This window comes from Lonchura striata, chromosome 30 (assembly GCF_050655825.1).
Source record: "Lonchura striata isolate lonStrDom1 chromosome 30, ASM5065582v1, whole genome shotgun sequence".
NCBI classification, from domain to species: domain Eukaryota; kingdom Metazoa; phylum Chordata; class Aves; order Passeriformes; family Estrildidae; genus Lonchura; species Lonchura striata.
This window is the reverse complement of record NC_140732.1, coordinates 7602194-7616531: the sequence shown is the minus strand read 5'-3', so window position 1 is coordinate 7616531 and position 14338 is coordinate 7602194. Positions and strand designations below refer to the sequence as shown.

Genomic DNA, 14338 nt, shown 5'->3' with positions numbered 1-14338 from the left:
GAAAGGGGGGAAAATCAGGAAAAGGGGGAAAAAGGCCTCAAAAAATGGGATGGGGGAGGGAAAACAGAGGAAAAGGGGGAAAACGGCCAAAAATAGGGATGGGGATGAGGGAAAGGGGGAAAATGCAGGAAAAGGGGGAAAAACAGGGATGGGCATGAAGGAAAGGGGGAAAACAGAGGAAAAGAGGGAAAAAATAGGGATAGGGATGAGGGAAAGGGGGAAAAATACAGGAAAAGAGGGAAAAACAGGGATGGGCATGAAGGAAAGGGGGAAAGGCAGGAAAAGAGGGAAAAATAGGGATGGGCATGAAGGAAAGGGGGAAACAGAGGAAAACAGCCAAAAATGGGGATGGGGATGAAGGAAAGGGGAAAAGGCAGGAAAAGAGGGAAAAATAGGGATGGGGATGAGGGAAAGGAGGAAAAGGCAGGAAAAGAGGCAGAAAACAGACAAAAATAGGGATGGGCATGAAGGAAAAGGGAAAATGCAGGAAAAGGGGGAAAAATAGGGATAGGGATGAGGGAAAGGGGAAAACAGGAAAAGGGGGAAAAACAGGGATGGGGATGAGGGAAAGGGGAAAACAGGAAAACAGCCAAAAACAGGGATGGGGATGAGGGAAAGGGGAAAAGAGGAAAACAGCCAAAAACAGGGATGGGGATGAGGGAAAGGGGAAAACAGGAAAAGGGGGAAAAACAGGGATGGGGATGAGGGAAAGGAGGAAAAGGCAGGAAAAGGGGGAAAAACAGGGATGGGGATGAGGGAAAGGAGGAAAAGGCAGGAAAAGAGGGAAAAACAGGGATGGGGATGAGGGAAAGGGGAAAACAGGAAAAGGCAGGAAAACAGCCAAAACCAGGGATGGGGATGAGGGAAAGGGGAAAAGAGGAAAAGGGGGAAGAGCCCAGGGCAGGGAGGGAAGAGCGGGAGATCCCGGAGACGCTCCCGGAAGCTCCCGGCCCCGGGGCCGAGGCGCGGGCGGCAGGACGGCGCCGCCGGCCGCGTCCCACCTGCACTTGAGGGTGTAGATGTCGCCCACGAACTTGACCAGCGAGGTCTGCGGCGGGCGCGGCACCAGCGCCGGCACCGGGCGGACGCGCGGCGGCGGCCGCGGCTCCGGCGGCTTCCGTGGGAAGTCGCTGCCGGCGGCGTCGCGGGGCGGCGGCGGCTCCAGGGGCCGCGCCTGGCGCCGCTCGAACTCTGCCACGGCGACCGCCGGGGAATGGGGCGGCTCCGGGCGCCGCTCCGGAGCCCGGCCCCGCCGCCGATCCCGGGTTCACATTGCCGGCTCCCCGCTCCCGGTCCTGAGCCCCTTCCCAATCCCATTCCCAATTCCCGAGTCCTGAGCCCCTTCCCAATCCCATTCCCAATTCCCAATCCTGACCCCATTCCCAATCCCATTCCCAGCTCCCCGCTCCCGGTCCTGAGCCCCTTCCCAATCCCATTCCCAATTCCCCAGTCCTGAGCCCGTTCCCAATCCCATTCCCAATTCCCCAGTCCTGAGCCCGTTCCCAATCCCATTCCCAGCTCCCCGCTCCCGGTCCTGAGCCCCTTCCCAATCCCATTCCCAATTCCCAATCCTGACCCCATTCCCAATCCCATTCCCAATTCCCCAGTCCTGAGCCCGTTCCCAATCCCATTCCCAGCTCCCCGCTCCCGGTCCTGAGCCCCTTCCCAATCCCATTCCCAATTCCCAGTTCCCGGTCCTGAGCCCCTTCCCAATCCCATTCCCAATTCCCAATCCTGACCCCATTCCCAATCCCATTCCCAATTCCCCAGTCCTGAGCCCGTTCCCAATCCCATTCCCAATTCCCAGTTCTCAGTCCTGAGCCCCTTCCCAATCCCATTCCCAATTCCCAGTTCTCAGTCCTGAGCCCCTTCCCAATCCCATTCCCAATTCCCAGTTCTCAATCCTGAGCCCGTTCCCAATCCCATTCCCAGCTCCCCAGTCCCGGTCCTGAGCTTGTTCCCAATTCCCCAATCCTGAGCCCGTTCCCAATCCCATTCCCAATTCCCAGTTCCCGGTCCTGACCCCATTCCCAATTCCCCAATCCTGACCCCATTCCCAATTCCCCAATCCTGACCCCATTCCCAATTTCACATTCCCAATTCTGACCCCATTCCCAATCCCATTCCCAATTCCCATTTCCATCCCCAGTTCCCAATCCTGACCCATTCCCAATTCCCCAATCCTGACCCCATTCCCAATTCTGACCCCATTCCCAATTCCCACATTCCCCACCCCAATTCCCACATTTCCCATTTTCCCTGTCCCACACCCCACATTTCCCACCCCAAATCCTATTTCCAAACCCCAAATCCCATTTGCCCCACCTGAAACCCCACATTTCCCTGTCCCAAACCCCACATTTCCTATTTTCCCCACCCCAAACCCCACATTCCCCACCCCAAACCCCTCAATTCCCATTTTCCCCGTTCCAAACCCCACATTTCCCATTTTCCCCGTCCCAATTCCCACATTCCCCACCCCAAACCCCACATTTCCCATTTTCCCTGTCCCAATTCCCACATTTCCCATTTTCCCCCCGTCACTCACTGCTGAAGTTGCCCCTCGGCTCCTCCACCTTGACCAGCCCCAAACCCCACATTCCCCACCCCAAACCCCACATTTCCCATTTTCCCCGTCCCAATTCCCACATTCCCCACCCCAAACCCCACATTTCCCATTTTCCCTGTTCCAAACCCCACATTTCCCATTTTCCCAACCCCAAACCCCACATTTCCCATTTTTCCCACCCCAATTCCCACATTTCCCACCCCAAACCCCACATTTCCCACCCCAATTCCCACATTTCCCACCCCAAACCCCAAACCCCACATTTCCCACCCCAAACCCCAATTCCCACATTCCCCACCCCAATTCCCACATTTCCCATTTTCCCCATCCCACACCCCACATTTCCCACCCCAAATCCTATTTCCAAACCCCAAATCCCATTTTCCCCACCTGAAACCCCACATTTCCCTGTCCCAAACCCCACATTTTCCTGTCCCAAACCCCACATTTCCCATTTTCCCCACCCCAAACCCCACATTCCCCACCCCAAACCCCTCAATTCCCATTTTCCCTGTCCCAATTCCACAAATCCCCATTTTCCCCCCGTCACTCACTGCTGAAGTTGCCCCTCTGCTCCTCCACCTTGACCAGCCCCAAACCCCACATTCCCCACCCCAAACCCCACATTTCCCATTTTCCCCGTTCCAAACCCCACATTTCCCATTTTCCCAACCCCAAACCCCACATTTCCCATTTTTCCCACCCCAATTCCCACATTTCCCATTTTCCCCTGTCCCAAACCCCACATTTCCCACCCCAATTCCCACATTTCCCATTTTCCCTGTCCCAAACCCCACATTTCCCACCCCAAACCCCAAACCCCACATTCCCCACCCCAATTCCCACATTTCCCATTTTCCCCATCCCACACCCCACATTTCCCACCCCAAATCCTATTTCCAAACCCCAAATCCCATTTTCCCCACCCCAAACCCCACATTTTCCTGTCCCAAACCCCACATTTCCCATTTTCCCCGTCCCAAACCCCACATTCCCCACCCCAAACCCCACATTTTCCATTTTCCCTGTCCCAAACCCCACATTCCCCACCCCAAACCCCACATTTCCCATTTTTCCCACCCCAAATCCCACATTCCCCACCCCAAACCCCACATTTCCCTGTCCCAATTCCCACATTCCCCATCCCAATTCCCACATTCCCCACCCCAAACCCCACATTTCCCATTTTTCCCACCCCAAACCCCACATTCCCCACCCCAAACCCCACATTTCCCTGTCCCAATTCCCACATTCCCCACCCCAAACCCCACATTCCCCACCCCAAACCCCACATTTCCCATTTTCCCCACCCCAAACCCCACATTTCCCATTTTCCCCACCCCAAACCCCACATTTCCCATTTTCCCCACCCCAAATCCCCATTTTTCCCCCCGTCACTCACTGCTGAAGTTGCCCCTCGGCTCCTCCACCTTGACCAGCCCCAGGGGCCCCACCCCAAACCCCACATTCCCCATCCCAATTCCCACATTCCCCACCCCAAACCCCACATTTCCCATTTTCCCTGTCCCAATTCCCACATTCCCCACCCCAAACCCCACATTCCCCACCCCAATTCCCACATTTCCCATTTTCCCCACCCCAAATCCCCATTTTTTCCCCCGTCACTCACTGCTGAAGTTGCCCCTCGGCTCCTCCACCTTGACCAGCCCCAGGGGCGAGCCCAGCGCCCGCTCGGCGCCCTCGGCGCCCTTGGCGCAGTCGCCCAGCGCCGCCTCGGCCGCCAGCCCGCCCTTGGGCAGGAAGGGCACGGCGGCGGCGCCGCGCGGCTCCCGCGGGTGCGCCGAGCTCCGGAACTTCTTGGAGAAGGGGCGGCCGCCCTGGATGTAGCTGCGGTAGGCGCCGGCCTTGTGGGGCCGGTGCCGGATCCACTCGCGCAGCGTCTCGATGGGCGAGCCGTTGACGCACCACTCGGTGACGCCGAACTGCCGCAGGTGCGCCCGGGCGTGGCTGGCCAGCGCCTTGCGGTTCTCGAAGTACAGCCCGCAGAGCTCGCAGCAGGCCTCTGCTGCTGGGAAACGGGGAAGAATGGGGTTAAAGTAGGGGAAAATGGGAAAAAATGGGGTTAAAATAGGGAAAAATGGGAATTAACAATGAACTGCCACAGGTGCGCCCGGGCGTGGCTGGCCAGCGCCTTGCGGTTCTCGAAGTACAGCCCGCAGAGCTCGCAGCAGGCCTCTGCTGCTGGGAAACGGGGAAAAAATGGGGTGAAAATAGGGGAAAACGGGAAAAAATGGGGTTAAAATAGGGAAAAATGGGAATTAACAATGAACTGCCGCAGGTGCGCCCGGGCGTGGCTGGCCAGCGCCTTGCGGTTCTCGAAGTACAGCCCGCAGAGCTCGCAGCAGGCCTCTGCTGCTGGGAAATGGGGAAAAATGGGGTGAAAATAGGGGAAAATGGGAAAAAACACTGAGAAAATGGGATAAAACGAGATTAAAACGGGAATTAACAATGAACTGCCGCAGGTGCGCCCGGGCGTGGCTGGCCAGCGCCTTGCGGTTCTCGAAGTACAGCCCGCAGAGCTCGCAGCAGGCCTCTGCTGCTGGGAAACGGGGAAAAAATGGGGTGAAAATAGGGGAAAACGGGAAAAAATGGGGTTAAAATAGGGAAAAATGAGATTAAAACGGGAATTAACAATGAACTGCCGCAGGTGCGCCCAGGCGTGGCTGGCCAGCGCCTTGCGGTTCTCGAAGTACAGCCCGCAGAGCTCGCAGCAGGCCTCTGCTGCTGGGAAATACAGAAAAATGGGGTTAAAGTAGGGGAAAATGGGACAAAATGCTGAAAACAAATAGGGAAAATGGGAAAAACCAGGATGAAAATGGGACTAATATACAGAAAACGGGGCATGGGCACTGCCCAAGTGCCTCGCTGCTCTCAGAGCAGAGCCCACAGAGCTCGCAGCAGGGAGAACGTGGAAAAATGGAGAAAGAATGGGAAAAAATGGGAAAAAACGTGTTTCCAGCCAATCCCGAAAATATCCCAAAACAAAAAACCCCAAAAACCCCAAAATTCCCGGGAATCCCCCAGCACTCACCAGCCTTGTCGTGCAGGGCCTTGGCCTTGAAGCCCAGCTCGAAGGCACTCCCAGCCCATCCCAAAAACACCACAAACCCTCCTAAACCCTCCCAAAACCATCCCAAAAACCCCAAAATCCCCAAAATTCCTGGGAATTCCCCCAGCACTCACAGGCCTTGTCGTGCAGGGCCTTGGCCTTGAAGCCCAGCTCGAAGGCTTTGTGCTTGGCCTCGCCGTGCCCGCCCAAAACCACCCAAAACCATCCCAAAAACCCCAAAATCCCCAAAATTCCCGGGAATTTCCCCCAGCACTCACAGGCCTTGTCGTGCAGGGCCTTGGCCTTGAAGCCCAGCTCGAAGGCTTTGTGCTTGGCCTCGCCGTGCCCGCCCAAAACCACCCAAAACCATCCCAAAAACCCCAAAATTCCCCAAAATTCCCGGGAATTTCCCCCAGCACTCACAGGCCTTGTCGTGCAGGGCCTTGGCCTTGAAGCCCAGCTCGAGGGCTTTGTGCTTGGCCTCGCCGTGCCCGCCCAGCCTCTCCTCGCCCAGCGGCCTCTTGGTGGCCAGGAAGGCTGCGGCGTTTTTGGAGCCCAGCGGCGCCAGGGCCAGCCCCGAGCCCGGCTTGCCCAGGCCCAGCCCCGGCGGCGCCGCGTGCGGCTCGGCGCCCTCCTCGCCCGGCTCCAGCCCCGGCGGCGCCGGCGGCTCCTTCTTGATGAGGCAGGGCTTGGATTTCTTCCTGAGGATCTCGCGCAGCGTGTCGATGGGCGAGCCGTTCACCGACCACTCGGTCACCCCCATCTGCCGCAGGTGGGAGCGCGCGTGGCTCGACAGCCCCTTGCGGTTCTCGAAGAACTCCCCGCAGAACTCGCAGCGGATGTCGCGCACCGGGTCTGCCCGGGAGGCTGCAGAGGGAAATTCTGGGATCAGGGAGGGAGGGAACCCCCGGGATGGGCTCCGAGTGTCCCCAAAATCCCCGGGATGGGCTCAGAGTGTCCCCAAAATCCCTGGGATGGGCTCCGAGTGTCCCCAAAATCCCTGGCAGGAGCTCAGAGTGTCCCCAAAATCCCCGGGATGAGCCCCAAGCCAGGGGATGTCATGCATTGGGTCCGCCCGGGAGGCTGCAGAGGGAAACTCGGGGATCAGGGAGGGAAGGAACCCCCTGGATGGGATTTTAGAGCCCCAAATCTCTGGGATGATCTCTGAGCCCCCCAAATCCTGGGATGGATCCCAGCTCCCCAAATCCTGGGATGGATCCCAGCTCCCCAAATCCTTTGAATGATCCCTGAACCCCCCAAATCCCCACGACAAACCCCAAAACCACTCACAGAGGTTGAGCGGCGCCATCTCCTCGTGGCCCTGGGATGGATCCCTGAACTCCCCAAATCCTGGGATGGATCCCAGCCCCCCAAATCCTGGGATGGATCCCAGCCCCCCAAATCCTGGGATGGATCCCAGCTCCCCAAATCCTTTGAATGATCCCTGAACCCCCCAAATCCCCACGACAAACCCCAAAAGCACTCACAGAGGTTGAGCGGTGCCATCTCCTCATGGCCCTGGGATGGATCCCAGCTCCCCAAATCCTGGGATGGATCCCAGCTCCCCAAATCCTTTGAATGATCCCTGAACCCCCCAAATCCCCACGACAAACCCCAAAACCACTCACAGAGGTTGAGCGGCGCCATCTCCTCGTGCGCCGCCCAGGCCGGGTCCGGCGGCGCCGGCGCCTCCCCGGGATGGATCCCGGCTCCTCCTCCTCCTCCTCCTCCTCCTCCTCCCGCTGCCATCAGCTCCCGCTTGATCTCCACCCTGAGCTGCTCCGGCTTGAGCTTCTTGTGCAGGGCCAGCCCCGGGAACATCTTGCGGGCCGTGGGCGGCGGCGAGGCCGCGCCGGGCGCCGGCCCCGGCGGGCTCAGCGGCGCCGGCAGCTTCTTGCCCAGCCCGGGCAGGTGCAGCTCCGGCCCCGGCGGCCGCGGCGGCTCCAGCGGCGCCAGCCCGGCCAGGAGGCTCTTGGCGGGCGGCTTGGGGTGGCCGGAGCGGCGGCGCGTCAGGATCTCACGCAGCGTGTCGATGGGCGAGCCGTTGACGTACCACTCGGTCACCCCCATCTGCCGCAGGTGGGAGCGCGCGTGGCTCGACAGCCCCTTGCGGTTCTCGAAGAACTCCCCGCAGAACTCGCAGCGGATGTCGCGGCACGGCTCCGAGCCCGAGGCTGGGACACGGGAGAGAAGGGGTTAAAAAGTGATCCGGTGGGGGTCTGGTCATGGCCTGAGGCTGGGACATGGGAGAGAAGGGGTTAAAAGTGATCTGGTGGGGGTTTAAGAGGGAAAATGGGAGAAAAGGGGTTAAAAACTGATCCAATGGGGGTTTGGGGGACACGGCTTCGAGCCCGAGGCTGGGACACGGGAGACAAGGGGTTAAAAAGTGATCCGGTGGGGGTCTGGTCACGGCCTGAGGCTGGGACACGGGAGACAAGGGGTTAAAAGTGATCTGGTGGGGTTTGGGGGGCACGGCTCTGAGCCCGAGGCTGGGATATGGGAGAGAAGGGGTTAAAAAGTGATCCAATGGAGGTTTGGGGGCACGGCTCCGAGCCCGAGGCTGGGACACGGGAGAGAAGGGGTTAAAAAGTGATCTGGTGGGGGTCTGGTCACGGCCTGAGGCTGGGACACGGGAGACAAGGGGTTAAAAAGTGATCCGGTGGGGTTTGGGGGACACGGCTCCGAGCCCGAGGCTGGGACACGGGAGAGAAGGGGTTAAAAGTGATCTGGTGGGGTTTGGGGGGCACAGCTCCGAGCCTGAGGCTGGGACACGGGAGAGAAGGGGTTAAAAGTGATCCGGTGGGGGTTTAAGAGGGAAAATGGGAGAAAAGGGGTTAAAAACTGATCCAATGGGGGTTTGGGGGGCACGGCTCCGAGCCCGAGGCTGGGACAGTGGGGACACGGGAGAGAAGGGGTTAAAAGTGATCTGGTGGGGGTCTGGTCACGGCCTGAGGCTGGGACACGGGAGAGAAGGGGTTAAAAGTGATCCGGTGGGATTTGGGGGGCACGTCTCCGAGCCTGAGGCTGGGACACGGGAGACAAGGGGTTAAAAAGTGATCCAGTGGGTTTGGGGGACACGGCTCCGAGCCCGAGGCTGGGACACGGGAGACAAGGGGTTAAAAGTGATCCGGTGGGGGTTTGGGGGCACGGCTCCGAGCCCGAGGCTGGGACACGGGACAGAAGGGGTTAAAAGTGATCTGGTGGGGGTCTGGTCACGGCCTGAGGCTGGGACACGGGAGACAAGGGGTTAAAAGTGATCCGGTGGGGTTTGGGGCTGAGGGGATTCCCGGGATTTGGAGGGAAAGGGAAGTTGTGCTTCCCGAGGAATTCCCTGCAAAACTCCCAGCGGCTGTCACTCCACTACAACCCCATTACAGCCCACTACACCCCACTAAAATCCATTACACCCCACTAAACCCCACTAAACCCCACTAAACCCCAATAAAAACCCCATTACACCCCATTAAACTACACTAAAATCCAATAAAAACCCATTACAACGCACTAAACCCCACTAAAAACCCCATTAAACTCCAGTAAACCCCACTAAACCCCAATAAAAACCCCATTACACCCCATTAAACTACACTAAAATCCAATAAAAAACCATTACAATGCACTAAACCCCACTAAAAACCCCACTAAACCCCACTAAACCCCACTAAACCCCATTACACCCCATTAAACCCCACTAAAATCCAATAAAAACCCATTACAACGCACTAAACCCCACTAAAAACCCCATTGAACTCCACTAAACCCCACTAAACCCCAATAAAAACCCCATTACACCCCAATAAACCTCAATAAAAACGCCACTTCACCCCACTAAAACCCCCATTACACCCCATTACACCCCAATAAAACCCCATTACACCCCATTAAACTCCACTAAACCCCATTACACCCTACTAAAACCCCACTAAAACCCCATTACACCCCATTACACGCCACTAAACCCCACTAAACCCCACTAAATCCCATTACACCCCACTAAACCCCAATAAACCTCAATAAAACCCCATTACACCCCACTAAACCCCAATAAACCTCAATAAAAACCCCACTAAACCCCATTACACCCCACTAAAACCCCATTACACCCCACTACACCCCACTAAACCTCAATAAAAACCCCATTACACCCCACTACACCCCATTACACCCCACTACACCCCATTACACCCCACTAAAACCCCGTTACACCCCACTAAACCCCATTACACCCCACTAAAACCCCATTACACCCCGTTACACCCGACTACACCCCACTAAAACCCCGTTACCCCCCACTACACCCCACTACACCCCACTAAAACCCCCGCTACACCCCACCGGCCCCGCGGCACTCACTGAGGTTGAGCGGCCCGTCCTCCTCGGGCGCCCACTTGGCCTCGGCGGGCAGCGGGCTGAGCGCCAGCTTGGCGCCCTTCTCCTCGGCGCCCTTGGGCGAGCCGGGCAGCGGCGCCTTGCGCAGCCCCGGCGAGCCGGGCCGGCCCAGGGCCTTGCCGAAGCCCGGCGGCGACTTGATGGCCTTGTTGAGGGAGCCCTCGGGCTTGGGCAGCAGCAGCAGCGGCGGCCGCGGCGGCTCCTTGGGCGAGCCGGCCGACTTCTTGGCCAGCGCGGGGCCGGCGGGCTCGGCCTTGGGCTTGTGGCGCACCAGCTCGTAGAGGAGGTCGATGGGAGCCCCCGAGCTCTCGGACTCGGCCACGCCGAGCTGGCGCAGGTGGGAGCGCGCGTGGCTCGACAGCCCCTTGCGGGTCTCGAAGCAGGCGCCGCACACCTCGCACGTGGTCAGGCTGGCGGCTGGGGAGCGGGAAATCAGGGGTTAAAAACGGCTCGGGAGTTGGGAGATCAGGGGTTAAAAATCCCTCGGGCTGGGGGCTGGGAAACGGGAAATCAGGGGTTAAAAATGGCTTGGGAGTTGGGAGATCAGGGGTTAAAAATCCCTCGGGATCAGCTTCAGGTGGTCAGGCTGGGAAGTGGGAAATCAGGGGTTAAAACCCCTTGGGATCAGCTCCCATCCAGCCACGATTTTGGGATTAGAGCGGGCGCCGCACACCTCGCACGTGGTCAGGCTGGGGGCTGGGAAGCGGGAAATCAGGGGTTAAAAACGGCTCGGGAGTTGGGAGATCAGGGGTTAAAAATCCCTCGGGCTGGGGGCTGGGAAACGGGAAATCAGGGGTTAAAAACGGCTCGGGAGCTGGGAGATCAGGGGTTAAAAATCCCTCAGGCTGGGGGCTGGGAAACGGGAAATCAGGGGTTAAAACCCCTTGGGATCAGCTCCCATCCAGCCACGATTTTGGGATTAGAGCGGGCGCCGCACACCTCGCACGTGGTCAGGCTGGCGGCTGGGGAACGGGAAATCAGGGGTTAAAAATGGCTTGGGATCTGGGAGATCAGGGGTTAAAAATCCCTCAGGCTGGGGGCTGGGAAACGGGAAATCAGGGGTTAAAAATGGCTTGGGATCTGGGAGATCAGGGGTTAAAAATCCCTCGGGCTGGGGGCTGGGAAACTGGAAATCAGGGGTTAAAAATGGCTTGGGATCTGGGAGATCAGGGGTTAAAAATCCCTCGGGCTGGGGGCTGGGAAACGGGAAATCAGGGGTTAAAATCCCTCGGGAGCTGGGAAATCAGGGGTTAAAAATCCCTTGGGATCTGGGAAATCAGGGGTTAAAAACGGCTCGGGATCTGGGAAATCAGGGGTTAAAAATCCCTTGGGATCTGGGAAATCAGGGGTTAAAAATCCCTCGGGATCAGCTTCAGGAGCAGGCCTGCACACCTTGCACAGTCAGGCTGGGGGCTGGAAAATGGGGGAAAAACTGGAAAAAATGGGAAAAAATGGGGATAAATGTGATCTCAGAGTGAGGAGAACGAGGAGGGACAGGAAGGAAAACTTGGGAGCCGATCCCAAAAAATTCCAACCGCTCCCAGGCCAACTTTTGGGATCAGAGGAGGGACAGGAGGGGAAGTTTGGGAGCCAATCCCAAAAAATTCCAACCCCTCCCAGGCCAACTTTTGGGATCTGAGCTGGTGCTGCACACCTTGAACAGGGTCAGGCTGGGGAAAATGGGGGAAAAACTGGAAAAAATGGGGAAAAAACAGGGAAAAATGGGGAAAAATCAGGATAAATCCGATCTCAGAGTGAGGAGAACGAGGAGGGACAGGAAGGAAAACTTGGGAGCCAATCCCAAAAAATTCCAACCGCTCCCAGGCCAACTTTTGGGATCAGAGGAGGGAAAGTTTGGGAGCCAATCCCAAAAAATTCCAACCGCTCCGCGCAGCAGCTCTGGACTCCAAGCAGGTCAATCCCCCCTCATTAACCCCACATTAATTAACCCCAAAGTCCCCTGGGTGGGCTCTGAGGGCCCGGATCCCAGGAGAATCCCAGGAGAATGGGGGAAAATCCCCGGGAATTTTCACCTTTGGAGTCCTGGGGTTCGGCCTTGCTGCCGGGCGGCTCCGGGCTCAGCTTGGTCCCGAGGCGGGGCGGGGGCGGCTCCAGCGCCGAGCTCCCGGATTTTTTGGGAATGGGAGGAGGGGACGTCACCTCCATGGCCACCAACTCGTCCTCGTCAGGAGCCAGCACTGCAGGGAGCAGCTGGGAATCAGGGATCGGGGATTTGGGGTGATCCAGGGGGATTTGGGGTGATCCAGGGGGGAATTGGGGTGATCCAGGGGGATTTGGGGTGGTCCAGGGGGGAATTGGGGTAATCCAGGGGGATTTGGGGTGGCCCAGGGGGGATTTGGGGTGATCCAGGGGGATTTGGGGTGGTCCAGGGGGGATTTGGGGTGGTCCAGGGGGGATTTGGGGTGGTCCAGAGGGGATTTGGGGTGGTCCAGGGGGGATTTGGGGTGGTCCAGGGGGATTTGGGGTGGTCCAGGGGGGAATTGGGGTGATCCAGGGGGATTTGGGGTGATCCAGGGGGGATTTGGGGTGGTCCAGGGGGATTTGGGGTGATCCAGGGGGGATTTGGGGTGGTCCAGGGGGGATCTGGGGTGGCCCAGGGGGGATTTGGGGTGATCCAGGGGGATTTGGGGTGATCCAGGGGGGATTTGGGGTGGTCCAGGGGGGATTTGGGGTGGTCCAGGGGGATTTGGGGTGGTCCAGGGGGGATTTGGGGTGGTCCAGGGGGATTTGGGGTGGTCCAGGGGGGATCTGGGGTGGTCCAGGGGGGATTTGGGGTGGTCCAGGGGGGATTTGGGGTGATCCAGGGGGGATTTGGGGTGGTCCAGGGGGGATTTGGGGTGTTCCAGGAGGGATTTGGGGTGTTCCAGGTAGGATTTGGGGGGTTCCAGGTGGGATTTGGGGTGATCCAAGTGGAAGTTGGGGTGTTCCAGGAGGGATTTGGGGGGTTCCAGGTGGGATTTGGGGTGATCCAAGTGGAAGTTGGGGTGTTCCAGGTGGGATTTGGGGGGTTCCAGGTGGGATTTGGGGTGATCCAAGTGGAATTTGGGGTGTTCCAGGTGGGATTTGGGGTGTTCCAGGTAGAATTTGGGATGGCCCAGAGGGATTTGGGGAGTTCCAGGTGGAATTTGGGGAGTTCCAGGTGGAATTTGGGGGGTTCCAGGGGGGATTTGGGGACAGGGACAGTGCCAGGTCCCTGCCGGTGACAGGACAGGACAGGACAGGGGTGGTGGCATCTCCCAGCAGGTGACAGGACAGGGACATCGGAGGTGCCACCAGGAATGGTGACAGGTCCTGGAAGGGACAGGACAGGGGAGGGGACAGGTCCCTGAGGGGAGGGGACAGAGGTGACAGCAGCGAGGGGACAGGTGGTGGCATCTGCCTGCAGGGAGGGGACAGTGAGAGGTGACAGACCCCAGAGGGGAGGGGACAGGGTGGTGGCAGGTCCCTAAGGGGAGGGGACACAGAGAGGTGACAGGTCCCCAAGGGGAGGGGACAGTGACAAAAGGAGAGGTGACAAATCCCAGCAGGGGACAGCAGAGGTGTGGGGACAGGTCCCTGAGGGGAGGGGACAGAGGTGACAGCAGGGAGGGGACAGGTGGTGGCAGGTCTCTAAGGAGAGGGGACAGCGAGAGGTGACAGGTCCCCAAGGGGAGGGGACACAGAGAAGTGACAAATCCCTGCAGGGAGGGGACAGCGAAAGGTGACAGGTCCCCAAGGGGAGGGGACAGTGACAAAAGGAGAGGTGACAAATCCCAGCAGGGGACAGCAGAGATGTGGGGACAGGTCCCTAAGGGGAGGGGACAGGGACAGTGGCAGGGAGGGGACACAGAAGGTGACAGACAGGTCCCTAAGGGGACAGCACAGTGGTGGTGGCAGGTCCCTAAAGGGGAGGGGACACAGAAGGTGACAAATTCCAGCAGGGGACACCACAGGGGTGGGGACAGGTCCCCAAGGGGACAGGACAGAGCTGGTGGCATTTCCCCGAGGGAGGCCAGGTCCTTGCAGGGAGGGGACAGCGAGAGGTGGCACGAGAAGGGACAGGGACAGGCTGGGGACATCCTGGGGGCTGTTCCTGGGGACACCCTGGTGACAGGGCTGGGGACACCTCAGGGACAGGCTGGGGACATCCTGGGGGCTGTTCCTGGGGACACCCGGTGACAGGGCTGGGGACACCCTGGTGACACGCTGGGGACATCCTGGGGCTCTCAGGGACATCCCAGGACCAGCTTGGGGACATCAGAGACTGGCCTGGTGACCCCAGAGCTGGGGACATCCTGGGAGCTCCAGGC

At 58.8% G+C, this 14338-nt stretch overlaps 1 protein-coding gene across 1 annotated transcript in view; it reads right to left on the bottom strand.

Annotated features, from left to right (window-relative positions):
- The window catches only part of WIZ (WIZ zinc finger), a 44051-nt gene that overhangs the window by 2379 nt on the left and 27334 nt on the right, over window positions 1-14338 (bottom strand). The window contains exons 6-11 of the mRNA XM_085563130.1: window positions 12062-12226; window positions 9993-10445; window positions 7268-7813; window positions 6063-6506; window positions 4200-4598; window positions 1002-1191 (exon numbers count right to left, since the gene is read on the bottom strand). Coding sequence (XP_085419256.1) covers window positions 1002-1191; window positions 4200-4598; window positions 6063-6506; window positions 7268-7813; window positions 9993-10445; window positions 12062-12226 — 2197 coding nt within the window. The remainder of the gene's footprint in view (window positions 1-1001; window positions 1192-4199; window positions 4599-6062; window positions 6507-7267; window positions 7814-9992; window positions 10446-12061; window positions 12227-14338) is intronic.